Here is a 27,159-nt window from a genome sequence, read left to right as displayed (position 1 = left end):
GTGCTGTGTGTGTCCTCTAAGCCCCCATTAGAGTAGCAGTGCCCAGCGCAGAGTAAGTGCAGGACCAAGGCATCAGAAAGCCGGGGCTGAGACCTGCCTCACCGAGTGATACCTGCGTGGCTCCCTTGTCTCTCAGTGAGGCTCTCGCAGCTTCTATGCTCTGAGAGCCCATGTTTCAAATGCTAGGCCCACTGAAGCCACGGAATTCCAGACTGCGTTCTAAAGGGCTGGTTTTGTATTTTATCATGTAGCCAGGGGGGGTCCACTGGGGGAGACTTACTTTTTTTCTTTTCTTTTCTTTTTCTTGAGGTAGGAGACGGAATTCCAGATGACTAGCAGTTTAACTGCAGCTGAGTAGTTACAAGTGTGCTTAATTTGAGTGGAGCTCATTTGCAGACATTTTAGGAAATAAATCTGGGAAATCATTTGTGATTCTTTGCAGTTGACTTTGAGAAAGAAAATGGCTATATCTTAGATTTATTTTATTCTCTTTTATTATAAAAATAATAAGTGCTTGTTGCAAAAAGTCCAGAAAACACAAAAACACAAAATCACACCTCCCTATAATCCTACCACTGTATTCTTTTGGTGTATTATCCTCCCAGATTTTGTTTCTGGTGCATAGATGGATAGATGGATGGATGGATGGATGGATGGATAGATAAGCAAGTACACAAAATAAGCGTTAAAATGAAAATTAAATTATGCTAGTTGTTCTTTCTTTCAATCATGAAACAATATCAAGGAAAATTTTTTGCATTCATGATTTAGACAGGCCCTTTGTTTTTAATGTCTATGAACCATAATTTATAAAACCAGTCTTCTATTCATGGGCATTTAAATTGTTCCATTTTTTCCCTTCTTATAAACAGGATAGAACAGATCCTTACACATATGCATCTGTCCTATTATTCCATTAGTGTAAAGTTCTAGAAGGGAATTTGAGAATATTCAGGGACCACATTTTCTGTATACAAGCCAGCACTGATTTCTTTTTTTGTCATTTGCCTTAATCCCTGCCTATTTGACAAGTAGGGAAAAATTAACTTGTGTTAATTAGACCTTTTAAATTACCAATGAGTTTGAGCAGTTTTTCATACATTTCTTGGCTTTTTAAAAATCCTTTTTTAATGTGAATTACCTGTTTAAACCTTAGTCTGTTGTGTGATTGGGGATTTATATTATCCTTTTGATTCATAAGAGCTACTCATATATTGAGGAAATTAACCTGCATTTCTCACATATATTAACAATAGTTTTTCCCACTCATTTTTCTTTCATTGTTATTTGTGTATTTTTTTAACAAACAAAAATTAAATATTTATATTGTCAGACCTATCCATTATTTAAATGATTTCTGGCTCTAATGTGTTCTTTGGAAGGGACTTTTCACACAGTGATTATGTATTACATGTATTATGTATAGTCATCTTAATTTTCTTCCACTACTTTTATGGTTTTATTAGTGTGTTTAGTATATATTTACTCTATCCAGATTTATCCTAGATAAGGTAGCAAGTAGATTAATTTTATTTTTTTCTAAAATGTCCGTCCAGTTATTTCAACAGCACTTATTATATAGTCCATGTTTTTGGTTTATTTGAGTCTTAATTTTTACCAGACAGGTGATGATGAAAAGGAAACACTTAATATTCAAATATACGTTTGACAGTCTTCATAAACTGGAGTTCTTTTGTCTTAATAGAGGTCCCATGGGAGGATCAACGAGTCAAAAGTTCCAAAAGAGAGTACCTCCCCAGTCCTGTTTCATCTGAAGATACCTGGAAAAACTGCTCCTTAGATGAAATTGAGAGGACCTTTTGCCAAGAGGTAAGAACGTTCTCCTAGTGCCAGGGTTATCTAAAGTGTGAACAGAGAGAGTAGATTGCTGTGGAAGACCATTAGGTCTAGACGTTATTTCTAAACTCCTTTGAACCACCTCTGCTTCCTCAAGCCCTGGGACCTCCTCCAGCTTCTCATAACAACAATGCATGGATGATGGTAACGATGATGAGACATTAAGTACTTCCTTGGTGCTACCCACACACTAAATGTCATAAGGAAAATTTAAGACTTATATAAAGACATGATACAACTTTATTGAGTAAAATAAAGGAAAACCTGAAAAAATGAAGAGGGCTTTTCTAGCTCTTAGACTGGAAGATTTAGTATTAACACCTTCTCTCCCTACATCTGGGTGGATATATATATATATATTTTTTTCTTTTGAAAAGTTACAATAGAAGGCTTATCCTATCACATATAAAATATTTTTAAAGGTATAATAATTAAGATATTATGACGGTGGTGCAGCAGTGAACATTCAAATTGATTTAAAACAGTAGTTGGGTGGTGGGCCAATCTTGATATGTGAATTTAGCATATGATGTGAGGCATTCCAATAAAGTATGGTGGGGACGAGGGAGGAGAAGTTTCAGAAATTATTATTGGGATAATTCGCTAGCCAGCCATGTGGGGAAAAAAGCTTGGAACCTTCCACTCTCCACACCAAAAGAAATTCTGTATGCCGCCACTATTTAAATTTAAAAATAAATAATCTGGGTGAAGATTTTTAATCTTGAAATTTAGACTTTTAAGCATGAAGTAAAGCCCCAAAGCCATAAAGAAAAAGACTGATAAATTTGACTATATTAAAATGAGAAAGTATTTGTACAGCAAAACTTTGTACAAACAAATGATAAACTTGGTAAAGCATGTGCCACGTAAATGACAGATAAATAATAACTGTTCCTAACATATGTAGAACTTTTATAAATTATTAATATAAAATTTTCAGTAGAAAATCGTCAATGAGGAAAAAAATAACAGAAGCCAATATTGATAAGGGCGTTGGAGGGGGAGCGCATGAATATTCTGTTGGTAAATCGGTAAAACTTGTTTTCTCTTGTTGTTGTTAATGAATTATTGTTTTTATGAAAACATGACCATTGCAAAAAATGTAAGCAATTCTGAAAAGTATAAAGAAGAAAGTAATAAATTATTCAAAATCCACCACCCAGAAATAATCAAAGGCAACATTTGGTGAACATAATTCTAGGCCTGTCTTTATTCTATGTATAGAAGGATTGCTGCATCGGCAGGTGGGTGGGTGGATACATAGATAGAAATAATTTTATAAGAAGAGAATCATGCTCCTTTTTACAAATAAATCATATTTAATTTAAATTTCTTTTAATTTACCAGAAGTAAAAAAAAAAAAAATCGTCATCATCACCCTCATAATTAACCCTTTTATGGGGCTGCCTCTGTGCCAGGCAGTGTTGTAAGCGCCTCTCAGGTGTTCAGGCCTCACGGCAACTCCCGGAGTTAAGCACCATTATCATTCCAGTTTCAAGATGAGGAACCTGAAGCACGAGGGGGTTTAATGACCTGGCCCAGGTTACCCCACCAGAGAGTCCTGGGGCCCCGTCTGAACCCCGGGTGCTCCACGTGATAATGTCCTCAAGTGAAGCCAAAGATATTTCTGAACTTTGGATAAATATTTCTTTACCACAAGGGATATCAGGTCCCAAAAAGGGTTTTGAGACAAAAAAAGAGATTAAGAAAACCGTGAAGAGTTGGAGAAATGATGGTGTTTTGAAGGATGTCTCAATTACAGTCAGCACGGGCTCACTATGAAACTCCTTGTGACTGGCACTTGCAGTGTTTCTTCCCAACCCCTCCCACCACACAATTTTTGCTGTTTATATTTTGTTCTCAGTCAGAATTTATAATATTTACATTTTGTTCTGTTACTGTAATTCCCCCAGTTGTTTTGCCTGCGTTTTACATTTACATGGATTTAATGCACATCACTCCAGTGCTATCATAGCTTATCCCTTTCAGAGTTCTTTATTTTGATTTATTCTTTGGTTGGCTGGATTTCATTGTCAAGTAATTCCCTCAGGAAAGGCTCATGGGTGCTTTATTCCTTTTGTTTTTTCATACTATCTCTCCCTTTTTTTTTTATTAGAACAACAACTTAGCTGGGTATAATTCTTCCATCATTCTTTCTTTTCCTCAAAATGCTGTTTTTCTACATTGTCTTCTGGCATTGGGTGTTCTTGAGAAGAATCCTGAGGTCAACTGACTTTTTCCCCCTTGTAGATAATTTTTTATTCTACCAGGATGCCTAAAATATTTTTTCTTAATCCTTGAAATTAAAAAGCAAAACTAAGCTGTCTTGGCATGGAGCATTTTGCCAAAGTTTCCTGGAACACAGTATATTCTTTTGATGTACAGACTTAGTTCTTCACTTCAGGAAAATTTTCCCTGTGTCACGTCACTAAAACCTTCTGCCTCCATCCTTCTCTCCCTCCCTTCTGTCTTCCTTCCATCTTTCCTTCCTTCAGTGGTATCCTCAGTTATCCTATATTGGATCATCTTTGTCTATCCTTGATGGTAATCATCTTCTCTCAAAATGCCATAATACTTTTGTCCTTTTCCTCTGCCTTCATTGGGAATCTTTCAAGCCATTCTTTTTTTTTCTTTTTATTTTTTTTTTTGACCACACCTTATGGCTTACAGGATCTTAATTCCCCGACCAGGGATGGAACCCAGGGCCCTGGCAGTGAGAGTGCTGAGTCCTAACCACGGGACTGCCAGGGAATTCCCAAGCCATTCCTTTACTATTAATTTTAATTTCAGCCTTATCTTTTATTCTTGCTGTTTCTAATTTGTTATTAGTTCCTGTAATGATGTTGTTTTTGTTTTCTATTTTCTTAGCTTTGAAATATCCTTCTACTCTCTTTCATTGTTTTATCATATTGTCTTCAAGCTTTTCTTTTAATGAATTCATATTCTTATTTAGTTCCTTTTTATAGTATGAAAGCTTTGCTGGTGATATATATATATGTATATATATTTTTTTGTATCCTGTTCTCCTACAGATTGGTTCTTTGTCTTTTGCTTGATGTTTGTTTGTTTCTTTCTTTTTCTGTAGTGTGTTTGCATAGTTGTAAAGCCATTTATCTTCATCCCGCTTGTGCTTAGGATGAGATCCACTCATATTATGGAGGTAGCTGTATTTTCATTTTAACTGCTGTACAGTTCTCCATTAGCTATATATACACAAATTATGCGCTGCCCAGGGATGGGCATTTGGATTGCTCCCTATTTTGTGCTCATCCAGACGATGCCACCGTAGTGGTTGGCTCCATATCTTCTGGTGCATGCCTGCTAAGGTGTCTCTGGGAATTACACCTAGCATTCCTTGCTAGGTTGTAGGGAACATGATCCTCAGCTTTCATTGGCAGTATCCAGTTGTTTTTCAGAATACCAATTCACACTCCCATTGGGAGCATATGAGGATTCCTGTTGTCCAATGTACCCACCAACTCTTGATATCATTAGAGTTGTACATTTTTACCAGTCTGATGCAGATTAAATGGCATGTCAGCTATAATTTAAATTTTATTTCTCGTTTTACTGATGTGTCAGATAGCTCCTTATATTTTACAGCCTTTCTTTAGAACATTTTTGGTAAAAATATATCCATTTTTAACAAATATTTATTGAGTACCTACTGCATGCCAAATTGTGCTTCATTTTAGATAATTATTAGTAAACAAAACAGGGCACAATCTTGGCTCTCATGGAGATTGCATGACCTTACATCAGGGAGAGAGAGATGTTAAACAAATACACATTCGTAACTACCATTTTCCTAGAGTGGTATGACAGAAAAGGACAGCATATTATAAGAGAGAATAACAAGGGGAGCCTCATTTAGATTGGGGGTTAGGGGAACATTTATAAAAAGCAAATGTTTAAACATGGAAAATGGGTGTACCTTTTGCTTGTCCATCCATAACATGATGGCTGCCATGTATCATTTCAAAAGTGTGATGCAGATACACACTAGTTCTTGTGGGAAAAGTTTCATGACATATTGTTAAATGAAAAAAGCATTTGTCAAAACTGAAAGTGTAGTATGGTCCCATTTTTGTAAAATTATATGTTTATGTGATCATGTTGGAGTTTCTGGAACACTATATAAAAACCTGTGGGTAGTGAGACTTCCGGTATCTTTATGTCCTTTTTTATACTTTGCTGAATTTCTTGCATTTTTTGTTTGTTTCATTATAAACAGTAATGATGAAAATTCCTAAAAGGTTTTACATGTCACAAAGACATTACTTCTGGGGACTTCCCTGGCGGCCCAGTGGTAAATACTTCACCTTCCAATGCAGAGGGTGCAGGTTCGATCAGATCCCTCGATCCCTGGTCAGGGAGCTAAGATCCCACATGCCTCCGTGGCCAAAAAACCAAAACATGAAACAGAAGCAATATTGTAACAAATTCAATAAAGTCTTAAAAAAAAAAAAAAAGAAAAACAAAGACATTACTTTTGTTTCATTCCTGCTTTTCTTCTAAGAGCTCTGGATTATGTCAAAACACTCTCCTGAAAAAAAACCTGATTGGAGACTAAATGTCATTAAAATATTAAAAGCAGATTTCATTAATCCAATAAATATACTGAGACCAGACTCCATGTCTGGCTTTGGCTTCCCTCCACTAGAGGCTTCCCCCAGGCAGTCCACCTCCCCGAGAGAGAGATGGGCACATTTAGCCACATTTTGGGTTAATTTTATGCAACTTTCTAAGAAGCTTAGGCCCTGTAAGTCTCTAGATTCTTTTAAAGATTTCCCCTTAGATTTCCAATATTCCTATGCACCTTCAGGAAGTCTTAACGAATGTGCTTCTTATTCCTTTAGTGGGGAGAGACACTTGTACATATATTTCCATGTTCCAGCAGCTTTTTAAACGTCACCTTTTACACCAAGTTGGTGTTTCTTTTGTTTATCTTCGTATCCCAGTTAGCAGGAAAAAAGTGAATTCAGACAACGTGGAGAGGGTTGGAAATATCGAAGAATATTGTTATTGCTCAGTAATAAACAGCAGGAAAACCTTTGGAAATAAAAGCAATCTTCATAGCATTTTTATGAGTCATATAAAAATCAGTGGTTAACCTACTTTACTGCATTTTAGAAGTCCCATAAGCGAAGCTGATTCACCCTGGTTCTTTGTAATTCCCCACACACAAAAAAAAGGATAATTAAAGAAATGTCCAATGTGTACGATGTTTATGAAATCCTAACGATTTCCCTTACAGTCAAAGCTACTTCTTTTTTTAATAAAATGTTACCAGCTTTTTGTTTGATTGGCCTGACTTAATCAGGAGCAGCCTGGCATGGGCTCACAGTAGGGATGGGTTGAAAGTATATTAAGAAAGATGTATCAAACTGGCAGATCCACCAAGTATTTTTAGCTCTGAAATTTGACTTAGAGCTATTGTATGTGCTGTTTTTCCCTGAGAAACTTGTCTGCCTTGTCAGTTGAGTAGCTGTGACTGGGGATACTGTTTTGTAGGGAGCTCATCAATTAAACATTTGAAGTTCAGTACATGCCATAGTAACCTTTTTGATCAGTTTTGGAAAGGAAAATGTGAAGAGGTTTTGGTGAAAATAAAGTGGTTGAGCAGCTCTGTGCCGCTGATTTCTGTGAATGCTGTACTCTAATTTTAATTCACCGCAGCTTTCAAAGTCCTATGAAAAGGTTGAAAAGGCCCTGAGTGCAGGGGACCCGTCCAAACGTGGATATGTATCTTTGAATTACCTAAAGATTGTCCTCGACACCTTTGTATACCGATTACCAAGAAGAATTTTCATCCAGTTAATGAAAAGGTAAGAGTCCCGTTGTTTCCTTGACATTTTTTTTCCCTAAACGTCAACTGTGAGGATCAGGAACAGCTTTATTTATTTTTTATTAATGTTTTAGACTTTTTTACTATTGAAAATTTCAAACACATGCAGAAGTAAAGAGAATAATGTAATGAATCCACGAATGCTCCCACTACCCGTCTGCAACTTCCCACTCATGGTCAATCATTTCATTGCTATCCCTGCCGATTTTTCCTCAACCTCAGATATTTTTGAAGCAAATACCAGTCATATTTCATTGAAAAGATCTATGTCTGTCGATAAGAACTCTTTTTAGAAACATGGTGAAAATACTGTTTCACACCTAATAGAATTATCAATAATATTAATAAATATCCAGTCAGAGTTCAAATTTAACCGATTGTCTCACATTTTCTTTTATAACTTATTTGAGTCGAGATCCAAATCAAATCTGTACATTGCAATTGATTGATTTGCCACAATTCTTTTTTAACCTGCAGGGTCTCTCTCCATTTGTTAATTTTCCCCCCTTAAGATGCACTTGTAGAAGAAGTCTGGATTGTTTGTTATGTAGAGTTTCTTACAATCTGAATCTGACTGATTGCAACCCACGGTGACATGTAACATGCTCTCCTGTCTCCCTCACCCCCAATCCCTGCCCCTGAATTGATACATGCACAGATCCAGGTTCAATTTGAGGGGCAAGAACACTTCATAGGTGGTAGCAAGCATGTATGGACTGCTTGTCTTTCTTCTTGTGACGTTAGCAGCCCTTGTTGACCACCCCTATATCCATCAGTTCACTAGGGATTGTAAGGTGGTGATGCTCTGTGTCTACTGTTTCTCCTTTATTAGTTGGAGTACTTCTGTAATGCAAACTTCCCCTTTCCAACCATTTGGTAACAATGAGACACAGTTAGTGTAAGAAAGGTAGGATCTCCTTGGTTCTTTCCCTTCACTTACTACTTTTCAAAATAATGAATTGTTTTCCTAGCATCCTCCAGAAGTGAGCAATGACTGATTTTTCTTAAAAAAATGTTATTATGAACTCATGAATGTTAACATATTTGATGTCTTTCAATTCATTACAGTTATTATTCTCCTTGATACTCAATTTGTTCTGTCTTGGCCACGGGAGGCTTTTTGTGTTGGCTCTGGAGGCCTGCTGGTGTGACCCTAGTAGTCTTTTTTTTTTTTTTTTTTTGCGTTACGTGGGCCTCTCACTGTTGTGGCCTCTCCCATTGCGGAGCACAGGCTCCGGACGTGCAGGCTCAGCGGCCATGGCTCACGGGCCCAGCCACTCCGTGGCATGTGGGATCCTCCCGGACCGGGGCATGAACCCGTGTCCCCTGCATCGGCAGGCGGACTCTCAACCACTGCGCCACCAGGGAAGCCCCCTAGTAGTCCTTGATAGCATTTCTTGGTATAACGAGATGCTCTAGGGTCTTCTGGTACATCTCTTGCCCCAGACCTGGAATCAGCCATTTCTCCAAGGACTCCTATTTACTTTTAGTTGGAAATGGTATATATAGACCAAACTTTGGGTGAGGAATACTGTCTTTAATTTACCTGGTTTTCTGTCCAGGTAACTCAGAGAACCTTTTCTCAGGGGACATGGGGTTGAGGCTGATGGAAAGATTGTCCTGTGAAACTCTGAATAGTTGGAGGACACCTTGGGGTTACCTAGAAAGGAAGGGGCATTAGAGAACGAGAAGGAAAAAATAAGACTGAGCTAGACCAGCTGGACCCATTTCCCATAGCACTTCCTTCCCTTCTCAGCACCCTGTGTGTCCAGAGAGAGTCGCCTGTGTGTTACCACCATGGCTTCTAGAGCGAAGGGCATAAATATTTCCATGGCTCAGAAAACAGCTCTATTTTCCTGCCTGTACATAGTGAAATCTTTTAGGAATTACTTTCTTGGATAGCTAAGAGTTGTATAGCCATTTCTTTTTGTTTCATTTTCAAAATTGCACAAATAATCATGTAGTAGCAGTAATAGAAATCAAAAACAAAAAGTCACCATCCACCTTACATAACCAATTGACTGTTTTCATTTTTCCACATTCTTTTCCACTTTGTATCCACATACATATATAATTTTTACATATTTGTAATCAAAATGCACCTACAGTTTTATATCTTGCTTTTTAAATAGGAATGCATATTATACCATTCTTCACATTGGCTTCATAGTCTTCAAAATTATAATTTTATGGATGCCTACTGAGTGCTTTTCTCTGCTGGCCATTGTGGGAGGTGCTAAGAATGCAGAAATAAATAACAAAGAGTTCTTGGCCAGAGTGGCTGGCAGGGGATGATGGCTGTGAAGACTGATGGGCACGTAGAGTGAGTGTATTAGGAGGCTGAGGGCGGCCAGAGATGTGGCGGTATTCACGTGTTCTAGCCAGGGATCCAGGGATTTCGGAGTCATGATGACCTTTGTCATGTCACCCACCCAGAATTCCCAGTGGAACAGGGCGCAAGAGGCAACAGCAGGGTGAACTCCCAAGTGCTAATATAAGGAATTATAAATCTCGTATGCCTCCTGGTGCACATATCTGGAAGTGAAGCTTCGTCATCTTCCTGGCCAACTGTCCCCTTTGTAATTGTATCACTACCCTTTTATCCCTCTGGCTTTTATAGTCTATCTAATCTGCTATTAAAATACTCATAACACTTTTCTTTTGATTAGTATTTGTCAGGTATCTCTTTTCCCAACCTCTCGTTTTCACTCTTTTATTGTCATGGTTTCAGTGTATTTCTTGTAAAATAGCATATATCTGTATTTTTAAAATTCCAAAATGAACATCTTTGCTGAATTTTTTAAACCATGTATGCTGGTTTTTGTCAATTTTTTTTCTGCAGCTATTCTGATGATCATATAGTTCTTCTCCATTATTCTATTAATATTGTGAATTACACAGATTGATTTTCAAATGTTAAGCCAACCTTGCATCCTGGGATTGAACCGCACTTGGTCATGATATATTATTCTTTTAACATATTGTTTGATTTTATTTGCTAATCTTTATTAAGATTTTTTTTGCATCTTTTTTCATGAGTGATATTTTTCTAAAGTTGCCATTTCTTGTAAATTTTTTTCCTGGTTTTGGGATCAGAGTAACACTAGCCTTGGAAAATGTGTTGGGAAATGTCTCCTTCCCCTCTACATTCTGACTGCCATTGTTATTATTATTTATTTATTTATTTATTATTATTTTTTGTGGTACACGGGCCTCTCACTGCTGTGGAGCACGGGCTCCGGACCCACAGGCTCAGCGGCCATGGCTCACGGGACCAGCCGCTCCGCGGCACGCGGGACCCTCCCGGACAGGGGCACGAACCCGTGTCCCCTGCATCGGCAGGCAGACTCCCAACCACTGTGCCACCAGGGAAGCCCCATTGTTATTATTTTTATTATCCTTACATATTTGATAGAATTCACCTGAGAAACTATTTAGGCTTGAAGTTTTCTTTTGGGGAATGTTTAAAATCATAAATTTGATTTTAAAAGTTAATATAGAACTATTCAAGTTTTCTATTTCTTCTTGGGTCATTCTTGATAATATGTGTTTTTCAACAAATTTCCTTTCATCTTACTTATCAAATGTATTGCCATAAAGCTAGTTATAATGTTCGCTGAATATGCTTTTTAAAAATAACTTTTTTAGGGCCTCCCTGGTGGCGCAGTGGCTGAGAGTCCGCCTGCCGATGCAGGGGATACGGGTTCGTGCCCCGGTCTGGGAGGATCCCATATGCCGCGGAGCGGCTGGGCCCGTGAGCCATGGCTGCTGAGCCTGTGCGTCCGGAGCCTGTGCTCCGCAACGGGAGAGGCCACAACAGTGAGAGGCCCGCGTACCACAAAAAAAAAAAAAAAAAAAAAAAAAAAATAACTTTTTTATTTTAGAACAGTTTTACATTTACAAAATTATTGCAAAGATAGTACAGAGAGTTTCAGTATATCCCACACCCAGTTTTCCTTATTAACATCTTACATTAGTATGGTACATTTTTTTTACAATTAATGAACTAACATTGATACATTATTATTAACTGAAATCCATACTTTATTCATATTTCCTCAATTTTCCCCTAATATTCTTTTTTCTGTTCCATGTTATTATCTAGGATATGCCATTACATTTAGTAGTCATGTGTCCTTAACCTCCTCTTGGTTCTGACAGTTTCTTAGATTTTCCTTGTTGTTTTGATGACCTTGCCAGTTTTGAGGATTACTGGTCAGATATTTTATAGAATGTCCCTCAGTTGGGATTTGGCTGATTAGGGTAATGGGAAGAAGACCATGGAGGTCAAGTACCATTCTCATTACATTATGTCAAGGGTACATAGTATCAGTATGATTTGTCACCATTGATGTTGACCTTGATCACATGGCTTAAGTTAGTATCCTCTTTATATTTGGGTTGGCCAAAAAGTTCATTCAGGTTTTTTCTGTAAGATGGTATGGGAAAACCCGAACGAACATTTTGGCCACCCCAATATTACCCTATCTGTGTCTTTAAGTTAAATGTATCTCTTTTATGACAGCATAAATTTGCATCTTGCTTTTTAAAAATCTATTCTGATAATGTCTGTCTTTTAATTAACACATTTAGTCCATTAATATTTTAAATAGTTATTGATATGTTTGGATTTAGGTTTCCCACTTTTTTCCCCTTTTGCTTTTTGTTTATTTTTTCTGGCCTTCTTTTTAGATTATTTGAAATTGTTTTTAGAATTTAATTTTAATTTTATTAAAGTCTTTGTAGATACACTTCTTTGCATAATTTTTAATGGTTGTTCTGTGGACTATAATATACATTTTAAGTGTTTCCAGTCTACATACAGTTAATACTGTACCACTTCACATAAAATGTAGAACCCATGTAACACATAGGTCTATATCCCGCCCCCCATGTCCTTTGTACTATGGATAATATATGTATTATATCTACCTATGTTATAAACCCCAAAAAATAATGTGGGTTTTTCTTTTTCTTTCTTTCTTTTTTTTTCTTTAAATAGCCATAAACAAATAAAGAAGAAAAAAAAAGCAAAAAAATAGCCTTTAAAAAATTTTCAGATATTTTCTATTTCTAACCCTCTTTTAATTCCTTTCTGAGGAGCCATGATCTCCATCTTCTGTCATTTTCCTTCAGCCTGAAGAACTTCCTTTGTTGAGGTACAGGTGTACTAAAGATGGATTCCCTTAGTTTTATTTAGGAATGTGTTTATTTCTCCTTCATTTTTGAATGATATTTTCTTAGATGGAAAACTCTTGGGTAACTGTTCTTTCTTTCAGCACTTTATTATGACGTTCCACTCCTTTTGGCTTCCAGTGTTTTGGATGAGAAGTCATTTATTAACTCGTTGTCCTCCTGTATGTAGTGAGTAATGTTTCTATTGTTGCATTCAAGATTTACCCTTTGAATTTGACTTTCAGCTTTGTTAACTGTGACGTGCTTTGGCCTGGCCTTTTCCATGGATATACTGCTTGGTGTTTGCTGAACATCTTAAATCTGTAAATGTATATCAATTAAATTTGGGGGCAATGTCATTTTTATGTCTTCAAGTATTAGTTTTTATTCTGCCCTATTCTTTCTCTTCTCTCCTTCTGTGGCTGCAATTACATGTATGTAAGACTGTCTTATATTATGTCTTTGAGACTCTATTCATTTTATAAATATATGTGTATTCTGTGTTACATTGGGTGGTTTTGGTTGATTTGTATTTAAGTTCACTCATTCTCCCCTTTATCCTCGCCATTCTTTTGTTAATTCTGTCAAGTGATTTTTAAAAAAAATTTAGATAGTATTTTTATCATTCTAAAATTTCCATTTAGTTCTTTTTATTATATCCATTTCTCTATTGAGATTTCCTATCTTTTGACTCATTTTAGGCATGTTTTCATTTGTTTCATTGATGATACTTATAATCATTGCTTTTAAAATCCTTGTCTGATAATACCAACATTTGGGTTATTTGGGATTCCTCTCAGTTGACTTTATTTTCTCCTTACTAATGTTCCATTTTCCTGTTTTTTTGTATTCCTGTAATTTTAGATTCTATCCTGGAAAATTTGAATGTTAAATCATGGAGACTGTAAATTCTGTTATAATTACTGTTTCAATGAATGTTGTTTCTTTTGTTTTAGTACGTACTTATCTTGTTTGGACTCAAGCTGCATATTCTGTTTCTCGGGTGGCAGTTCTGATCTTAATTCAGATCTTTTGTGTTTAGCTAAGCTATTTTGAGTAGGTTCTGATCACGTGAGATTCAGGAACCAGCCAGAAATGTGGTGGGACAGAATTTGGGGACCCCTCTCTGCCTCTTTCTCTTCCAGGATTTCCTCTTTCTTTCTAGGTTTATGATTTACCTGGGTTTGATCTTCTAGTTTTCCAGGCTATAAAGGCCACTTTTTTTTTTTTTTTTGTACTGGTACCTGTGCCACCCCTCATGCTGCAGTGCCTGGCCCTGGGCTAGATGCACTGAAAATACTTCTCACAACTCAGCTCCTCTCAGCATAGATTTCCCACCAGAGTTTGCCCACTTCTGTTCACTCTATAGTGCTTTTAGGTAGCTACTTTTGATATTATGCCCAGAGTTTGTTGTGATTATCTGTAAGAGAATTGGTCCAATAGGATCTTACTCCACCATACTGAAAGAAGTTAATATTTTCATATTAATTTGTATAAGCACTTTGTGTTTTAAGAGTATTAACAATTTGTTATGCATAATTATGATAGGTAACTTTATAAGTCTGTTGTTTGTCTCTTAAACTTTGTTTTAATATTTCTGGTATACAGAAATTTTTTATTTTGATGTAATTAAGTAAGTTTATTTCTTAAATTTTGCTTAAAAATCCATTCTCATTCAAATACCAGATGAATATATGCCTAAATTTTTTTTTCATTTTTCAATGGTCCTAGCTTTTACATTTAACTTTTTGATCTCTTTTGAGTTTATTTTAGTATATGGTAGTGAAGGTCTAATTTGATATTTTACCAAAGAGCAAGGTAATTTCCTAAACATAATATATGTAGCTGATTCTAATTTTAATAGTAGCCACAGTGTTTCCAATATAAAAAATTAATTTTTAACTTGCTGAAACTTAAGGTGAAAATATACAGCATTAACAAACTATATCAACATAATGGGCAAAGTTTGGGGAAGCAAGATTGAGTATGAAAGATGAAACTTTGTTTTGTATGCGAATAGCAGTGAATTAAACCATGGTCACAATCTACTTATTATATGTTGCCATGTGCGTGTAATGAAATCAATTAGTCAATCAATTCTCTCTCTTCCTCATGACCACATACATGGTGCTAATAGTAGAAGTAGAAGTAATAACCAATCAAGCATTAGCTGCTATAATCATAATCATAATCAAAGCACTATACAAGTGTTGACTGCGAATGATATTAATACTTAGGTAGGGATAAATACTATAAAGGATAGAGACATAGTTGAGACTTGAAAGAGGAGTGGAATTAACCACCTAAAGTGGGGGAGGTAGGTAGTGGGGAGAATGTGGCAACTGGCAAAGGCAGCAACAAGCATACGGGCCTGAGGCGAGGAAGAGCACAAGCCTTTTGAAGAACCAAAGGACCAGCATGGCTGTAGCCAAGAGAGCAAGGGGCAGCACGATATGGGATGAGGCTGGAGATGTGAGCAGGGTCAAACTGTGCAAGCTGTACGTTACCGACGGATTTTAATTCTTATCCTAAGAGCCGTGGGGAGGCATGGAAAGATTTTAAGCAAGAGAGTAATCTGATCACATATGCATTTCAAAAAGTGCAGGCTGGTTAAAGTATGAAAATATTAATAGATTGGTGGAAGGCAAGAGTAAGTACAAGGAAACCAGTTAGGAGACTATAGCAGTAATTCAAGTGAGAAAAGATGGTGGCTTGGCACCACACATGGATGGATGAATGGATGGATAGTTGGATGGATGCATGCAAATGTAACCTCAGTTGAGTTGGCAAGACTCATGGACTGTAATCTTAAGGCAACTTAATTTTCTTGCCCACTGTCCCTTTAAATTTTCTCAGTTGGATTAGTTCTTTTTTCCCTTGGATGAAAGCATGAACAGACTTTGATTTTTTTGGTTTGTTTCAGATCACACAAAGAGCCTCAGCTTAGTAATTGCAATAGCCAGTTTCACATTATGGTCAAAGCTGTAGACTTGATTTAAACGTGAATTGTGTTCCCTACCCAGTTAGGGTCTGTTGCAGGCAAGAATAAAGGGGACACAGATTGCTTCTTCTCCCCATCTCCGCTTTGCACTTCTCTTCCTTCCTCATATTACAAACTTGGGTTCTGACTCCTCCACGCCTGGAATGCCCAGAGGAAGGAGAGAAAGAGGGGGGAGCAGGAAGGTTCCTATTGGACTGGCTCTGCTGTGAGCTGGAAACCGCACTTTCTGGCCCTAACAGATGTCTGTCTGAAGGTGTTTCCTTTCATGAGAGTCTCTGTTGTGTCTCTGGGCTTCACACTCGGCTGTCACATCCACAGGTTTTTGATGAAGGCAAATGCATCTCCATCTCAGCTGATCGCTTATTCCCTCCTCAGCCCCTGGGAACCTGGAAACAGGGAAGGAAAACCTTCTTTATTAAGGTCTGTTCATTCTTCCAGGTGGCCTTCTCAGGCAGGACCTAGATGACCCTGTGTGTTTGTGTGTGCACACACTCACGCTCGCTCTCTTGCTTGTGGCCCACGTCAGATTCACACGAGACCCTTTGCATTATTTCCCCGATGACTGAGAGTCAGCCAGCAGTCTTGCCAACACCTCCCCACCTGCCCCGCCCCCATTTTTGGTCAATGGCTTAGCAGTTCGGCTCTCATCTGCAAGGTTTCTGTTCTATGAGGGCGTCAGGCACTGATACATTAGACCCCCCATGGCAGGGGCATCTAGCAAACTCCCAAGTAGAGCAGTTCTCTCCACAAGGCTTGAGGTGAGGGGTACACATCATCCATCCTACCTTGCGCTGGGCTTGGGGCTCACCCAAGCATATCTAAAGCTTTTCTCCAGAAATCTTCTCTCTTATTTCTCTATTTTCTGGACTTAGAGCGTGAACATCTTGGGGCCTTTATTCTGCCTACCACTGTAACTGAGCTCTTCAAATAATGAATTTGAAAGAATTATTTCATGAACGTTAGAATTTTAATCAAATCCCTTTGTTTCTTCCTTCAGTGTATGCTACTGCTAACAGAATATAGAGACATGGAGATGTATTAATCAGTTTGGTTTTTCCTTGCTTTTAAAAAATCAATTTGTAGTATTATTTTACTAAATTATTTTGTTTACCTTAGATATGAAACTTCATATAAATTCACTGCTTCCATTTTCAATTCAATATTAAGCATCTAATCCATGCAGCATTATAGAAAAAAATGTTTAAAATACTATTTTTGTTTTTTTTTTTAATCCAGATTTGGACTTAAAACCACCACTAAAGTCAATTGGAAGCAATTTTTAACATCATTTTATGAGCCTCAGTTGTTGGAAGCTAGTAATAAAATTCCCCTGACAAAAAGAAATAGGTATGTAAAAAAAAACTAAACTAAACTAAATTTTGGTTACACATATCATAATATGTAAAAGGTTAGAGAATATCTGAATTACTTTTTCTTCATTTATTGAATGACAAATTAGTCTTCTTTGAATAATTACCAACTTTTGCATAGTAACGTATAGCTTATAAATTATTTTCCTTATATTTTTCTTATTTAAAACTGCCTTAAACTATAAGGTAAGTATAATTATTATTCTAATTTCTAGATGAAAAAATAAGACTATATGGGGTCTTCACTAGGTCATAGGCTTAGTGAGTCACGGATGCAGAAACGGAGCCTGAATACCGTCAATACACACACTGACCCTGCCAGCATCACTCTCTGAGCACTAAGTATAATCTTGTAAAATCGTGTACAAACACATATTTGTTAAATATTATATGGAAAAGAGCAATGTATGTTAACTTGTTTTCCAACCGCTCTCTGCATGGGGCAAATATTGTGGATTATTTGCCTTGAGCACCATTATTTTTGTTTTCATTCTAACGTCTATTATAACTTCAGATTTATATTTATCACATAAATTGTGGTGGGCGGTGGTGGCCCAAAACATAAAAAAATAATAATATGACATTTTTGAATTTAGACTTTCCCTCTAAGAACTATTTTATCTTGATGTGCACCCTGTACTGACCGCCCTATGTAAATCTTAAAGAAAAAACAGACTTTAGAACCTCAGCACGTTCATTGAAAGCGCTGTGCTCTCTGGTAAAGAAAAATGTACCACAGGGTTAATTCCCATTTTGCTGGGTCCTATCCCTGTCTCGGGGAATTTATGGATATTTAATGAACTGCCCTGGTCACCAGCCTTCCAGGTATTCGGAGCCCACTGCACTCCCCACACATTGCATTTCTGGGATGCGGCTCTGTGAGTTCATTTCTTAAGTGAAATTACTTCTGTTTCTTTACAATTTTCTTGTCTCACAGCATCTTGTCCAGGACTGTAGGAATTAACCTGTGAATTTTCATTACTTTAAAACAGTGGTTCTCCACTGGGGACAATCTTGGCCCCCCAGGAGACATTTTGCAATGTCATGAGACATTTTTAGTTGTCCCCATTCATGCCAGTGCTTGTGGTCTTCATGCCAGTGCTTGTGGTCTTCATGCCAGTGCTTGTGGTCTTCAGGAAAGCCAGGTTCTAGTGGGTCACACAAGGAACTCAGATTCAACATTTCTACCACTTTATTTATTTATTTATTTATTTATTTGTGGTACGCGGGCCTCTCACTGTTGTGGCCTCTCCCATTGCAGAGCACAGGCTCCGGACGCGCAGGCTCAGCGGCCATGGCTCACGGGCCCAGCCGCTCCACGGCATGTGGGATCCTCCCAGACCGGGGCACGAACCCGTGTCCCCTGCATTGGCAGGCGGACTCTCAACCACTGTGCCACCAGGGAAGCCCTCTGCCACTTTATATGTTTCTTAAAAGTGGTGGTAAGGGTGTGTGTGTTTATATGTTCTCACACAACTGGAAAAAGCTAAGACGGCTGTACAGATGCAGCAATAAACTCCCTTAAATAATTTGAGAGTTGTTCAGAGCCAGTATGATTCACGATCATTCCTTATTTAGTGGAAAATGTCAAACTGTCTAACTGAACACTGAAAAGGGAGGCCAACAAGTGTATATTGTTAGGAGATTCTCCAGCCCCCTTTCTGATCAGAGTCCCTGGTGAAGTTGGCTTTGATCTCCAGAGTGGATGGATGATCATGGGCCTTCAAGGGTACATGCAGACTGCTGGCCCTGAGCTCAGGGGATGAAAGCAAGAGGCAAGAAAGGGAGATGGGTCTGATAATACAGGTGGTCATGGTGGTCATGGCCATTGTCAACAGGGAGGGAGAGGTTGTGAAGGTTGACATCCTCACTGCTTCAAAACTGGAAATGTGTGCCCTCAGTTACCATGTTGGCGAGTGGGCTACAGCATGCTGCCTGTACAGGCAGGTGTTTGTCTCAGCAGTGATCGAGGCGTCTTTCCTGGTCTTTTTTGAGACCAAAGGCACAGATCGGCAAGAGAGCTAGCCACAGCTAGTCGGCACGGGAAGAGGTGAGTGATGGCTCAGCAAAGCTGATTGATGCCTATGGGAATTGCATCCATGCCAGCTCCCTTACTAGGTACCATGTTAACTGAGTGACAGATGGGCCCTCACAAGCACATGACACTTCCAGGGAAAGGAGCCATCCACAAATAAAGCACTATTATAGTTGTTGTTAGGGTGGTGTTCTTTTTGTTTTGTTTTTTTCGCATTAAGAACAAAGTTCAAGAACATAATCTTATTCCTGTTTTTCTCTTAATTCTCTTGCAGCATCAACTCTAGAAATCAATTTTGCAAGGGAAACATTATCACAAAGTTATTTAGACATGAAGATCACTGTGCATCGTTGAAGAAAGCACTGCTGTTTGTCAACTCTGTAAGATTGTTTTTTTCTTAAGATGTTGGGGGTAGGAGTTTATTAATTAATTTACTTATTTTTGCTGTGTTGGGTCTTCGTTTCTGTGCAAGGGCTTTCTCTAGTTGCAGCGAGCGGGGGCCACTCTTCATCGCGGTGCGCGGGCCTCTCACTATCGCGGCCTCTCTTGTTGCGGAGCACAGCTTCCAGACGCGCAGGCTCAGTAGTTGTGGCGCACGGGCCTAGTTGCTCCGTGGCATGTGGGATCCTCCCAGACCAGGGCTCGAACCCATGTCCCCTGCATTAGCAGGCGGATTCTCAACCACTGCGCCACCAGGGAAGCCCCAACTCTGTAAGATTTTGAAACCCTTCTCTGGAGAAAAACTCATTGTTTCAAAGAAGGCTAATACTCAAAACAGGACCAATAAAAACTGTATGTTCATTCATTTATCCACTCAACAAATATTTTTTGTGCTCCCGTTATATGCTAGGAAATATTCTGAGTCCTTAGGGATACAAAGCCTGACCTCAAGAGCTGGGTCTAGTTGGGAGGATAGAAGACATAAAACTTACTGCAATATAAATGCCAGGGGATGAGAACAAGGTGTGTCAAGATTGTTAAGAATGGAGTGACTAGTCATCATTAGCTGTTTAATTAAGGACTAATCCAGGCCTGCTGACCCGTCCTCCCACTCCCCACCCTAGAGTGTATGGGTTCATAACCAACTGTATCCCATGACAGGAACATTTTCTTAGTTCCAAAATAGCCTGTTTACTTACTTAGTTGTACTGCAAAGGGAGGCTTATTCATGACTCTGCTTGAAACATTAGCTCCTGTCCCACTTTCATGTTTCTTTTAGAAAGCAGCATTCGGATGCTTTTGGTACATAGCAATATTTCCCAAGTTAGTTATTTACTGAGCGCATCCAATAACTGAATCTCTAGTAACTAACCAGGAGTACGATGAATTACTTTGCCTCAGACTTATACATGAGCGAGCACCAAAGAGGAGCTACTCGGCCTCAGTGTCCACCTTGCAAAGTCCGCCGAGCGAGGGGCAGTCTGCGCTGTGGGGCAGGGCTCTGGGGAGGCTCCCAGGGCCTGGAGGCGGACCTATGGGTTTGAGGTTTGCTCTCTGCTCTGGAGGCTGCAGCTCCGCACCTCTGTCCATCTAGAATGCCGCTGCATAGTGTGGATTCCAAGGTTTGGGGTCCTGCTTTCGTGGGGGAGATGCTTTAGTTGGTACACCAGCTGTCATTAATCTTGATGCCTATATGACCTGTTCTCTCAGGATGGACAGGAATAGGGACACTGACTGTGTGCCGGGCCCTGTCTTCAGTGATTTTCTCGTATTCACTCACTTCGGCCTCTCAGCACCTCTGTGAGGTGGACACTATCATGATCTTCATTCAGTTCTTTCATTTCATCCTCATTTGCGGAGGAAAGGAACGTGGGGGCGCGTGCCCGGCCTGAGGCTCCCAGCTAGTGAGTGGTGGGGCCAGGATTCGAACCGGCTGCTCCAGAGCGGGCGCGTTCCGCCCTGCACTGAACTGCCTGCTCGCGTGTCGGGTGGACCACCTCTTTAAGATAAACGAAGGCTTCCATGTGTTCATCCCCCTCAGCTTGTATTAGTATATTGAAGAAGTAATTTAATTAAAAATAGTGAAATCTTCATCTCCGCTAATGGAGGGCTGTAATAATGCTTACCGTGCTAAATATGTCACTGATGTAGCGCTCGGCAAACAGACTGATGGACAAACATGAGAAGGTGGGGGATTGAGTGCCTGCCCCACAGTGCCTGACCCGGCCGTGGGCACTTAGGTTCAACTCACAGATGAATGAGGTGAAGTCCCTGCTGACAATGAGCTCACCCTCTGGAGCGTCACACAAGAGCCATGGCCATCAGATACTTGAGAGCTGCAGAGGGCGTGGTTTCCGATTAAGATGCCCGCTCCAACCCCTCTGACCATTTACCTGGGTCTTGGCCACATTCTGGGACCTGGAAGGAGAAGGAGAGCAGAGGGAGAGAGCCAGGAGTGGGCAGGGATGGCATGTTGCCTGGCCACAGAGGGCAGCCCTGGGAAGCAGGTCCCCCTGCTGTAGAGAGGGGCACAGAGCTGTTAGAAGATGCTTTAGAGCCACTCCACGAAGCTGTGTGTGCTGCCTCCACACACCGGCATCCTCCCTCCACGTGGGCCCATCACCCTGGTCACTTCCATTTACATCAGCTGTGGCTCATTTTCTTGCACCCGGAAATAATCTGTACTCTGCCTGTTTATTCTTGGTGTTATTATTTGCAGCTCACATGACCTTATACATAGAAAGTCCACCAAAATCTTCCAATAATTATTAGAATTAATAATAGAATTGAGAAGGTCATTGGATACAAGGTCAATATGCAAAGATCAATAATATTTCTATAACCTGCAGTAAGCAATTAGAAAAAGAAGTTTTAAAATATCATTTCTAATAATATTTTAAAAACCCAAATACCTAGAAATATATCTAACGAAGAATGTGCAAATTCTCTACATTGAAGACTAGAAAGATTGCTTATACAAATAGCCATCCTTTACAAACTTTCAGAAGGTATAGCAGGAGCACTTCTCAACTAATTCTCTGAGGTCAATACTATCCTGATACCGAAGCCAGACAAAGAGATCACAAGAAAAGAAAATCACAGATCAATATCCTTTGTGAATATAGTTGCAAAAATTCTCAAAAAAGTATTAGCAAAGTGAATCCAACAACATGTAAAAAGGATTAAATGCTACGACCATGTGAGATTTATCCCAGGACTGCAAGGTTTGTTTAACTTCCAAAAGATCAATTAATGTAGTACAAAATATTAATAGAAACAAGGACAAAACTGCATGATCATAGATGCAGAAAAAAAATTTGAAAAATTCAACACTCATTCAGGATAACAATTTTCAACCAACTAGGAATAGAAAAATTCCCTAACCTGATAAAGGGCACTTACGATAAACCCAAAGCTAACAGCATAGTTAATGGTAAAAGACTAAATACTTTCCCCCTGAGATCAGGAAAAACACAATGATATCAGCTCTAGATACTTCTTTTCAACATTATACTGAAGTTCTAGACAGTGTAATCAGGAAAGAAAAGAAATAAAATGCATACAGATTGGGAAGAAAGAAGTAAAACAGTCTTTATTCACAGACAACATGATATTGTAATAGAAAATTCTAAGGAATGCACACACACACAAACTGCTAGAACTAATAAATGAATTCATCAAGGTCACAGGATACAAGATCAATATACAAAAATCAGTTATATTTCTATAAGCAATGAACAATCTGAAAATGAACTTCAGAAAGCAATTCCATTCACAATAGCACAAAAAGAATAAATTACCTAGGAGTCAATTTAAAAAAGAAGTGCCAGGCTTGTATACTGAAAATTATAAAAAACTGTTAAAAGGAAAAGAAGATGTAAATAAGTGAAGACACATTCCATATTCATGGATTGGAAGAATCAATATTATTAAGGTGGAAATTCTCTCCAGATTGATCTGTAGATTCAATGCAAACCCCATCAAAATCCCAGCTGGGGGCTTCCCTGGTGGTGCAGTGGTTGAGAGTCCGCCTGCCGATGCGGGGGACACGGGTTCGTACCCCAGTCCAGGAAGATCCCACATGCCTCGGAGCGGCTGGGCCCGTGAGCCATGGCTGCTGAGCCTGCGCGTCTGGAGCCTGTGCTCCGCAACGGGAGAGGCCACAGCAGTGAGAGGCCCGTGTACCGCAAAAAAAAAAAAAAAAAAAAAAAAAAATCCCAGCTGGCTTTTTTGCAGAAATTGAAAAGCTGATCTTAAAACTTCATTTGGAAATGCAAAGGTGGCAGAATAGCCAAAACAATTTTGGAAAAGAAGAATGAAGTTAGAGTACTTAAACTTCCAGATTTTGAATCTTAGGATAAAGCTACAGTAATAAAGACAGTGTGGAACTGGCATAGGATAGACTTATTAGTTGACAGAACATAATTGTGAGTATGGAAATAAACACATTTATGGTCAATTAATTTTCAACCAATTCAGGAGGAGAAAGTATAATCTTTTCAACAAATGGTGCTGAGAAAATTGGATATCCATATGCAAAAAGATGAATTTAGACATTTTCTTTACATCATATACAAAAATTAACTGAAAATGGACCATAGACCTAAATATAAGAGCTAAAACGGTAAAAGTCTTAGAAGAAGACATATGTGTAAATCTTTGTGACCTCATGTTAGGCAAATATTTCTTAGATGTGACAGTAAAAGCATGATCCATAAAAGAACAAAATCTGTAAATTGGACTAATCAGAATTTAAAACTTTTGTGCTTCAGAGGGTACCATTAATGACAGACTGAGAGAAAATATATGTAAATTATATATCTGGTAAAGGACTTGTATCTAGAATATATGAGAACTCTTAGGACTCAATAAGAAGACAACCTGATTTTTTAAATGGGCAAAAGATTTTAATAGACATTTCACCAAAGAATATATAGGAGTGGCCAAATAGCACATGAAAAGATGCTCAACGTCATTAGTCATCAGGGAAATGCAAATCAAAACCACAATGAGACATATCACTTCATACCCTCTAGGAAGGCTACTATCAGAAAGACAGACAGCAGTAAGTGTTGGCGAGATTGTGGAGATGGAACTCATACACTGCTGGTGGGGATGGAAAATGGTGCAACTGCTGTGGAAAACAACAGAGTAGTTTCTTAAAAATTTCAGCGGAAATTTACCACATGACCCAGCAATTCCACTCCTAGGTATCTGCTCAAGAGAAATAAAAACATGTGTCCACACAAAGGCTTGTGTGCAAGAGTCCATAGTAGCATTATTCATAATTTCTAAACTGGAAACAATCAAAATGTTCATCCGCTTATGACAAGGTAAACAAAATGTGCCCTTACAATGGAATAGTAATATCAGGAATGAAGAGGAAGAAAATACCGATCCACGCAACACCATGGATGAACCTCAAAAACACTATAATGGGTGATAGAAGCCAGATGGAAGGTGCATACAGATGCATATACTGTATGATTGTATTTACATAAAATATCCAGAAAAAAGCAAATATAGAGACTTAGAAAGTAGATTCATTGCCTTAGGATAGAGATGGAAGTGGAGAGTGAGTACAAATGGGCACAAGGTTTCTTCGGGGTGATGAAAATATTCTGGAGTTAGATAGTGGTGATCATTGATAAATTTACCGAAAATCATAAATATTAGCTGTCAGTGATTCCCATTTGGACATTAAACACTTGTCACTCCCTAACCAAAAAGTGTCCTGCACATATCCTCTAAATTACTTAATTTTCTCCAAGAGGACCTTATATCCTTTTCAGATTTTGGATCCCAAAGTCATAGCTGACATTTATACACTGCTTTATCACTTAACAAGTCTTTGGTCACGCTGGTATTTACAATATCTCCCTATGAAGAGGTAGGGTTCTTTATTTCCCCTGCTTTTCCAGTAAACAGTTTCTCTCAGTTTTTTTTTTGTTGTTTGTTTGTTTGTTTGTTTGTTTAATTTCTTTATTTTGGGCTGTGTTGGGTCTTCGTTTCTGTGCGAGGGCTTTCTCTAGTTGCGGTGAGCGGGGGCCGCTCTTCATCGTGGTGCGCGGGCCTCTCACTATCGTGGCCTTTCTTGTTGCGGAGCACAGGCTCCAGACGCGCAGCCTCAGTAGTTGTGGCTCACGGGCCCAGTTGCTCCGTGACATGTGGGATCTTCCCAGGCCAGGGCTCGAACCCATGTCCCCTGCATTGGCAGGCAGATTCTCAACAACTGCGCCACCAGGGAAGCCCAGTTTCTCTCAGTTTTGATATTCAATTTACTTATTGGTAATTTTTTATTCTGGGGGAAGAAATTTGCCTCACAGTATTTTGTTCATAATGTTTTCTTTATGCAACATGGCTGAAATTTTTTCTCACTAAGTAATTGTACATTTATGTAAGTGATGAGGTTGGTGGTAGTGAAAACGAGCATGGTTAATATTCTTAGTGAATCGGCTCGTTGTAATTGAATTTCCAGGAAATTCTGTGCCCCATGTGGCTGAGCCGTGGGGCCCTCAGGTGGGTTGGGGTGCCCTGTGACAGCCAGCATTCAGCCTGTCCTGGGAAAAGGGTCAGCCTCTTTCCTCTCTTGGGACTGTCTCCTGCCGTGTCCTGACAGAGAACCTTGTAGGAACTGCACTTGCAAAGTTCTAGATTCCCTTCCCCCCACCGCTCTTGGCATGTGGTATACAGTGACGATCATCAGTTGAGGTATTCTTGTTTCAAATCATAACTCTATCTGGCCCAAACTCATGCTTTGTTAAGTGCTGCTAAATACACGTAATGCTCTTCCTTCCTTTTTTTCTTTTTAAAAAATTCCCTTATATATTCTCATGCTCAGAAACCTGATGGACATATAACAGGGGAAGAATTGCGACATATTCTAAATTGCATGGCTGTAAAAATAAGTGATTCAGAATTCAAAGAACTAATGCAAACACTTGACCCTGGGTGCACCGGATGGGTCAACGTCAGCACGTTTATTGAACTGCTTGAAGAGAACCCTAAGGTGAGTTTTACAACAACTTCACGTTTGCTTTTCTGTTTACGGCAGGAAACTTAAGTGTTCTTAGTGAAATAAGAGATGCAGGTGAAATATGGTTTAAATAAATGGATGAGCACATTTTCCAGCTGCGTTAATTTTTAAGTAAGAGTTGTGTTTAAAAGTTGTTTAACTTTTAGTTTTTAAGTCTCATTGAAGGATGCTCTTTGACATTTCTGAAAACTTTTCCTTGAGTGACAGCACTTTGTATGCTGGATGTGACTCCTTTTCCCAGCATTGCAACGGCACTGCTCTTGCAATCATGTCTTGCAGTAGAAACAAAACCAAAAACTGCTTATTGCCTCTAGTGACAAACACTTACTTTTAGTATTTGTTTCTTTTGGCTGAAAAGTTGATGGTTTCATTATTAAAAATACTTCTATAACTTTAATAGCTATTAGCATTTTAACATTTTAAGAACTTTAAAAAATCAGATTAGTTTCAGATAATGCGTGCAGAAAGCACTAACAGAGTCTCGCTGAAATATTTGTTAAAGACTTTCTTTACCAGGTACAGATTAGCTTTTGGTTTCAATATTATGGCTTCCTGGGCTTCCCTGGTGGTGCAGTGGTTGAGAGTCTGCCTGCCGATGCAGGGGACACGGGTTCATGCCCCGGTCCGGGAGGATCCCACATGCCATGGAGCGGCTGGGCGCGTGAGCCATGGACCCTGAGCCTGCGCGTCCGGAGCCTGTGCTCCGCAATGGGAGAGGCCACAACAGTGAGAGGCCCGCGTACCGCAAAAAAAAAAAAAAAAAAAAAAAAATTATGGCTTCCTGAATGCCCACCTTGTGCACGTCCTAAACCATGTCACTCAATCCTTCTTGAACTCTGATTCAAAAGTGAGTCCCAGAGCCCTTTTACACATAAAAATGAAGAACTGCAACTTTTC

General features: G+C 39.0%; 1 protein-coding gene across 1 annotated transcript in view; it reads left to right on the top strand.

Annotated features, from left to right (window-relative positions):
• The window catches only part of EFCAB6 (EF-hand calcium binding domain 6), a gene marked incomplete at both ends in the record, with an annotated part of 231,404 nt that overhangs the window by 75,245 nt on the left and 129,000 nt on the right, over window positions 1–27,159 (top strand). Inside the window, 5 exons of the mRNA XM_079714428.1 lie at window positions 1,706–1,830; window positions 7,537–7,685; window positions 17,118–17,228; window positions 19,561–19,666; window positions 26,068–26,235. Coding sequence (XP_079570554.1) covers window positions 1,706–1,830; window positions 7,537–7,685; window positions 17,118–17,228; window positions 19,561–19,666; window positions 26,068–26,235 — 659 coding nt within the window. The remainder of the gene's footprint in view (window positions 1–1,705; window positions 1,831–7,536; window positions 7,686–17,117; window positions 17,229–19,560; window positions 19,667–26,067; window positions 26,236–27,159) is intronic.

Source organism: Hyperoodon ampullatus (assembly GCF_949752795.1).
Source record: "Hyperoodon ampullatus genome assembly, chromosome: 11".
In the NCBI taxonomy this organism is placed as follows: Eukaryota; Metazoa; Chordata; class Mammalia; order Artiodactyla; family Ziphiidae; genus Hyperoodon; species Hyperoodon ampullatus.
The sequence above is the reverse complement of the archived record's forward strand: the minus strand, read 5'-3'. Positions and strand labels throughout refer to the sequence as shown.